Source organism: Pantherophis guttatus, chromosome 7 (genome assembly GCF_059756535.1).
Source record: "Pantherophis guttatus breed Tessera chromosome 7, ASM5975653v1, whole genome shotgun sequence".
Taxonomy (NCBI): domain Eukaryota; kingdom Metazoa; phylum Chordata; class Lepidosauria; order Squamata; family Colubridae; genus Pantherophis; species Pantherophis guttatus.
The window spans coordinates 34,889,117-34,896,694 of NC_142069.1; the positions used below are offsets into that span (position 1 = coordinate 34,889,117).

General features: G+C 43.5%; 1 protein-coding gene across 2 annotated transcripts; it reads left to right on the top strand.

Moving 5' to 3' along the window:
* Positions 1 to 2,025: 2,025 nt before the first annotated feature.
* Positions 2,026 to 4,281, top strand: TMEM140 (transmembrane protein 140). 2 transcript variants are annotated; one of them, XM_060694604.2, is made up of 2 exons: positions 2,026 to 2,162; positions 3,531 to 4,281. In XM_060694604.2, exon 2 carries the CDS (start codon positions 3,546 to 3,548, stop codon positions 4,149 to 4,151), a length of 606 nt encoding a protein of 201 aa, XP_060550587.2. In that variant the 5' UTR covers positions 2,026 to 2,162; positions 3,531 to 3,545; the 3' UTR covers positions 4,152 to 4,281. The 2 variants fall into 2 exon arrangements, with proteins under 2 accessions (XP_060550587.2, XP_087730053.1); XM_087873927.1 differs by lacking the exon at positions 2,026 to 2,162 and adding an exon at positions 2,811 to 2,892.
* Positions 4,282 to 7,578: the final 3,297 nt, after the last annotated feature.

Here is a 7,578-nt window from a genome sequence, read left to right on the forward strand (position 1 = left end):
CAGGGGGGTGACGCACCTCCCTCTGCGGCCCATTTTTGCTCCCAGGAGAGGCAGGGAGGCCTACTAGACTCAAAACGGGACACAGGTGTGTGGTGCGGCCCCCCGCGGCCCGTTTTTGCTCTCAGGAGGCTGCAGGGAAGCCTACTAGGCCCAAAATGGAGCACGGGGGGTCACATGCGCATGACTTTTTTAGATAAGATAGGAGGGAAAATCAAAATTAAATGTATCTCATTTCCATTTCTATACCCACACACAACACTCAAAGTGAACTTGCTCATATTCAGATATAAGAGTATAAAGAACACTAAGATTTCATCTTAGCAGGTGGCTTCTACGCTGGGTAGACATTATACCTGTAACAAGAAAGGAGTCCTTGCTTACTGGCCACTTGTTCAGAGACTATTCAGTTACCCAAAGTGCTGAAAAAGATTTCCAACCAGTTGTCAAAGTTGTCCCCATGGTCACATGATCACCATTTGCAATCTTCACAGCAGGCTTTGGAAAAACAAAGTCAGTGGGGAAGCCAGCACGAAAATACAAGCTGCAGTCCAGTGACATGCTTAACAACTGCAGCTGGAACTGGTGTCCTATAATCATAATTATCACATGATGTTTCACTCTATGATCTGTCACTTAGCCAAGGAGTTGCCAGCTCCACTTGTAAATGAGGACCAGCTGTACAGATAAATTAGGCTGCATGAATGGATCACTTTTAGATTTTAGTAAGCTTTTTCGGATCTTATGTGAAAAGATCCTGAGCAATAAGACAGCAATGAAATATTCGCCTATGAAAGCATTAAAAAAAAATTTGCTTGTTCAAATTGGGCTACTTAAGAAGAAAAACCCTGATAAGCCAAGCAACAAAATCCCAACCCTGCAAAAACAAAAAAACAGGAAGGAAGCCCACAATTACAACAGAGTTATAATAATAACTGCCTAGAAACAATGTACCTTATGCATTTTGTGGCTTGTGTCACATTGATGCATATGTGCACGAAGGCACAACACTTTTTCATGAAGGTTTTTGCTCTCTGGCTATTGGCGTTTGCAGGCAGGTGGCTTGTTCTGCTTCTAAGAGGAAATCTTTTAAGACAGAGGTCTTCAAACTTGGCAGCTTTGAGACTTGTGGACTTCAACTCCCAGAATTCTCCAGCCAGCTATGCTGGCTGGAGAATTCTGGGAGTTGAAGTCCACAAGTCTCAAAGCTGCCAAGTTTGAAGACCTCTGTTTTAAGAAGCGCGGTGTGTTAGGAGCGATTGCGCAACGCACCCCAATCGCTACCATCTCTCTCCTGGAAAGAGCGTGGAAATACCGGAGTGCCTTACTTAGCGGGGCCATTTTAAAAAGACCGGGTTTCTCCATTGGAACAACTTTTGAGATTCGTGAACGTCAACTTGATACGGGCTGAGGAACGTTGGGAGTGGAAGCTCGCAGTCTTAAAATCGCTGAGGTCGAGAAGCGCTGGCCGAGACCTCCGCCCTACGACAAATGATTTCTGCTATCCTCTCTCTATTTACAGAAACGCTTATTAGGCCAGCTCTGAAATTTGGAGTCGTTGGGCCTTTTGTTTCGCGAAAGCCAGGAAGGCCGAAACAAAAGCGCCTAAAAACAGGGGTGGGCAATTGTGGCTCTTTTACAACCTGTGGACTTCAACTCCCAGAATTCCTGAGACAGCCAAGCTGTCTCAGGAATTCTGGGAGTTGAAGTCCACAGGTTGTAAAAGAACCAATCTTGACATTTCTGCTTTGTCACCGAGCTTTCGCGCTCTAACGACGTATTTCTCACAATTACAACATTCATAATTCTGTGAGCTTTACAGAGGCGTGCCTAAACTGCGACGTGATTATTTAAAAAGCAGAAACACAAGAAAATGTCAAACAGTACTTTCTGAAAGATGACTGGATTCCCGTGAGGGGAGGGGGGGGGAATGCAAGAAAACAACCACGAGACAACAGACACACACACACACACCCTCTGGTAGGAAAGCACCCGATTGCGGAGAAACGAACACAAACGAAACCGAAAGGGAAATCGGCTGACTTTAGCACGTGATCCGAAAAGTAAAAACAGACCGAGCAGTAAACAAGACTGAAAGTGAGAGAGCCTGAGCTCTAAGCAGGATCCCTTCCAGCAGTGGGACTTGAATGCCTGTGGATTCGCCGGCAAGTATTCTAACCTTTTTAAAATTATTACTACTCCTGGCTACTACTTTAAGCGTTCACGAGGTGTAGGGCCATTGTAATACGGAATTAAGAGCTAGGCAAGAGCACTCTTTAATTCTTCTCGGTTATTTTGCAATGGTCTTGGAATATTTGGCAGCCCCTGTTTTCGACCTCGCCTCCTGACTGGGCCGAGAGAACGGAGGCCCCTGCGGGTTTGCCAATTGAATTGGCTTCAACGGCGGGCACCCCAAACGAAAGCAAGCGGTCTGGGTGCCCCCCCCCTTTCTTTCTTTCTTTCTTTCTTTCTTCTGGTGCTAAGTCAGAAGATCGCGAACGAGGTCTTTAACCCAGCCTTCCTCATCCTAATGCTCCGCGGTTGGGATAGATTGCACGTTGCCTGCGATTTTGAATATGTTCATCCTACTTTTCAAACGGTAGATTTGTTTCTCTTTTAGTGCATATGAATGAACTTGCATTTTTAATGCAGGCTTAGTTCACCTTTAGATCTTATCCTCAACCTAAAGAGCATTCTTTGCCTACTGAATTTGAAGGACAAGGGTGTAGTAAGTATTGTACACATGCTTCTTCTACCTTGTAAAGGAAGCATGTCTTTAGTCAATATCCAAATATAAGACCCACCATGAATCACAGGAGAAGAAAGCCAATGATTATGTTCTGATTTGCTTCAGCTGCTCCTGGTGTAAGGGACCTATTGCCTATGAAACTGGAGGTAAGATATAACTACATATTGTTAGAACTATTATCTAGGAACTTGTATAATTCCCCCTTTAAAATGTTAACTAGGCTAGGAGCTAGACTTGGTCTTTGAAAGTTCTGTTGGAAGCATCTCCAAGCAAATTAAAAACATTCAAATTCATTCCATTTCTACAGTATGAAATTCTTTTTATCATTTACACCAGGGGTCTCCAAACTTGGCCACTTTAAGACTTGTGGACTTCAACTCCCAGAATTCCTCAGCCAGCTGAGCTCAGCCAGTTCAGCCAGCTGAGGAATTCCACAAGTCCACAAGTCTTAAAGTGGCCAAGTTTGGAGACCCCTGATTTACACATTACAATTTGTAATAACTTTTGGAAATCTCAGTGGCTGCACCCAAACCTTTCCAGGAGTGTGAATGATCTTGTGTTTGATGTATATCTACCAACTGTAGATTGTAAACCATCATGTATGGCTTGATATTGTGTGAACTAGGCAATTGTAATTTATTAAAAACACTGTTGATAATAGAAACGTGGTTAGCATCACATTGTTATAACATTGTATAAAACTGGTCCCTAAGACAGTTGGGAAGTATGTGAGAAAGTGGAGACATAGTTCCTAGAAGCCAACCTGTTTACTTTCTTCTGCTAGGTATTCAGGTGAAAAATGCAGCTGAAGATCCAAAAAACCATTGTTGAATTCATTAAAGGGTTAAGAGAGACAACCTACAGTTCCTGCCTCTTGTACCTGAGTCATTTCTCCCTTGCTATTGGTTATAATGCTTTGCTATTATATGCCCTTGTCTTGGAAGCTGGGAATATCGTCAATCTTCCCACCAAAAGAATTGGCTTCTACAATTTCTGTTTGTGGAATCAGAAAGGAGAACTGGATTGCCTTATGATCGAAGAAATAGAGAAACTGGGAATCAGCAAGGTTGCACTGGTGCTATCAAGACTCTGTGTATATATCAGCCCGGTTTTGTGTCTCTTCAGTGCCAGTACAATCATGCAGCAGGCCCTGTGTTTCAGAGACAGAGATGGGTGGAAACTGGCTCAGATTCTTCTGTCCGTTAGCAGTGTGAGTTTGCCTGTTGGTCTCATTTTGTTTATCTTTCCCAGTCAGAAATGGATTCAAGTCTCTGAACTCAGTGAGGGATTTGCAGCCCTATGTGGAGCTTACGTTTTACTTCTCCACCACCTGCTCATAATTACCTTGCAAAGTACAGACACTCTTCATAAGAGACCTCTCACTGCTGCCAAGAGACTTCCATGAGTTTTTGTTCAATTGACACACTGAACTGCAAAATAGACTACAAGAATTTGTCATGCAACACCATCCTCTGTTTATTTATGGTTCAGTGAACTGAGCGTGAACCCAGAAAATTGAGTTCAATAAATCTTAGTTGGATATGGAATAATTTGTGTGACAAATGTGAGGCAACATCTGAATCTAACACACACTGTAGTGAGTTGAGTGGCGGAGAATGCTTTCCAACATAAGTGAACTGGAAGGGAGGTAACACTCTTAACACATACACTTAATGCATAGCTTCCCCTATTTCAAAGGCTGGAAGATCAACTAAAGTGCTCTCAAGAGGAACCACACCTAGATTTAAGAATGTACTAAGTTTGAGAAAAGGATTAAGGTAAAAAGGAGTAAAGCATTAAAGCTCCATAAAATCCTCCCACAAACTGTTTTTAGTCTTCTATTTTTGGAGCATAGTCCTTGCCATACGAAGCATGGTATGGCCTATAAACTCAGAGAGGGAGAGGGAGCGGGAGAGAGAGAGAGAGGGAGAGAAAGAGAGAATTTCCATTGCTGAAAACGATTATTAGTTGAATCCTACCACATAACTGAAGACTTATTCAGTCTCCACAAGTATTATAGGTATATCTCTCTTAATATTTGGTTATTGTGCAAATAATATTTGGTTATTGTGCAAATAAAATGGTGGTAAGATTATCTACATACCAATGTATAGCCGTTAAGCCTTAAATGGGAAATGTTTCTTTCCCCAGGGTTCTAATTGTATGTGAAAAATGCTGAGCTTTCGATTAAAACTGAATTATTTGTATTTTTATATTAGTATATGCTAAGTCCATCTTTCTGTCAACTGACTTTCTGATAGAAACAAAATAATTCGTAAATAAAACAATCTTAATTATTAATAGATATGTCAGAGTTGCATTTGTAAATAGCAATAGCATTTAGACTTACATACCGCTTCATAGGGCTTTACAGCCCTCTCTAAGTGGTTTAGAGAGTCAGCATATTGCCCACAACAATCTGGGTCCTCATTTTACCGACTGAGTCAATCTTGAGCCTGATGAGATTCGAACTGCCAAATTACAGGCAGCCGGCAGTCAGAAGTAGCCTACAGTACTGCATTCTAACCACTGCGCCACCACGGCAGCATGTCAAGGACATTTTTTTCTATATAGCATTTTTATATCTTTCCCGGTCTGACAGACATTAACACAATACTTTTTTTAAAAAGAACCACATGTCCCAGATCCGTGGTTTAAAGTTACCACATGAGTAATAAATGCATTGAGATAAATTCTTGGTTCTTAGTCATAACCTGGCTAATTGTCAAATGATCTGAACATTAGTGGAGAAGAGACACTTATTTAATGAAGACAAATGAAGAACCTGATCCAAAAATGCACATCTTTAGGGTACTTGAGCACTTTAGCAGATTTTTTCCCTATTATTGTATTAAATTCTTGCATCATAGGAATTTAATCATAAATTAAAATATAGGTAATTCTCATTTCCTGACCACTCATTCAGCTACTATTCAAAGTTGCAATGGTGCTAAAAGAGGGGAACTTAAAACTGGTCCTCATAGTTCTGGCTATCACAATGCCTCCATGATCACATGATCACAATTCAGGTGCTTGGCAGCCACCTTGCACTTACAATGGCTGTAAGCATCACAGGGCCACATGATCACCATTTGCAACCACCCATGCGAGCTCCCCACAAGCAGCCAATGAGGAAGCCGCCTACCCAGGTTGTGTGGCTCCTGGTGTTTTCTGTGGGAAACAGGTAACTCTGTCTCTTTCTCTCTCTCTCTCGCCTCTCATCTCTCTCTCTCTAATCTGTCTCTTTTCTCTCTCATCTCTCTTTCCCGTCTGTCTGTCTGTCTCTCTTTTGTGTGTGTGTGTGTTTTCCCTCTTGAACCATTTCCAAAAACAGGCAAGGGTTGGTTGGTTTTTTTGCTGATGTTTTTTCTTCTTTGGGTGCTTTTTACCATGATTTAAATCAAGAGTAATTTCAGGTTCCCAGATAAATGAAGCTCTTTTGTATCCCTGCTGTAGCTCTCTGTCATCTGAACTGGCTGGCCCTACCCCGCCCCTCACCCTCCCCTCCCCTCCCTGCCTGGCCTGAGAAGGTAAGGACGACAGCGGGAGATGGAGACTCACTCCATGTTCCAGAGCAGGAGCGAAGCGCCCCTGTATTTACCTCATCTCGCAAGGTGCTTCTTCCAGCCCTTGTTGGTGCTGTGCACACCTTGGTCATTCAGGGAGTCAGACGACTTGCTGTCCGCCCCGAGACACTGCCCAGCCCAGCTGTGGCCGATGCTCTGCATCGTAATGAGCTCCAGGATGAGGAGGCGGTAACGTCTCCCCCATTGTGAAGTGCACTAAATTTAACTGTGCTGTGTAAGGCGCTGCGAGAGCAGTGGGCAGGCCATGGGGGTGGTGAGAGCAGCAGCGTTGGACGCAGCCAGGTTGGGCCAGGCCAGTGTCTCAGGGCAGAGAGCAAGTCGCGCATCTCCCCAAGCGACCGAGGTGTGCACAACACCAACAAGGACTGGAAAAAGCACCCACGAGATGAGGCAAATACAGGGGCACTTCATTCCTGCTCTGGAATATGGAGCGAGTCTCCATCTCCCGCAGTCTTTATCTTCCCAGACCAGGCAAGGAGTGACTGGGAAGGGGGGGGCAGGGAGGGGCCAGCCAGTGGTGGGTTCAGCTGACAGGGAGCCATAGCAAGGAGAGGAAAGAGCCACATGCGGCTCCGGAGCCGCAAGTTGCTGACACCCGCACAGTCATTTGCATTCCTGAAGCCTTTTTCTACCAGAAATCTCATACTTTGTAGCATGTGCCCACAACACCCCCTCCCTGGCACCAGGTCCCTTGTGCACCCTGCCTCATCCAGCAGAAGTCACACACTCACACCACAGCAGCCACTTGTTCAACTGTTGGCCTGTTTGCAAGTTACCTGGGACTTCCCAGTGACTTTGTTGAAAACTGACAATAAGTTGTGAGGGCCTCAACAACAGCAAAGGGGACTGTTAGGATTGCCATCACCAAGCGATGCAGTCATGTGTTGTTGCATTTTATGACTGCATTACTTAGCGCTGGAAATTCCAGTCCTAATTACTGTTGTTAAGCAAGAACTACCTGTTTACAAAATGTAACAGAACTAAAGATTGCATATTTTGCTTCTGGGAGCCCAAAATTAGAGAAATAATTCTCTGAGTCAGGAATCAATTAAGTCAGATACTTCAGGAAGCTGGAACACTACTTTTTCTATGACTGGATTCACACAATTTGCTAAGCCAAAATGTTTGCTTGTTTGTAAGTATAAACTTACAAACTAGTAAAACCTTAGGCACATATACACTGAACTGTTATTAAACAAACTGTAGCTCTTAATTTAGTATGAAAATGACCAGTGTAAAGAGAAG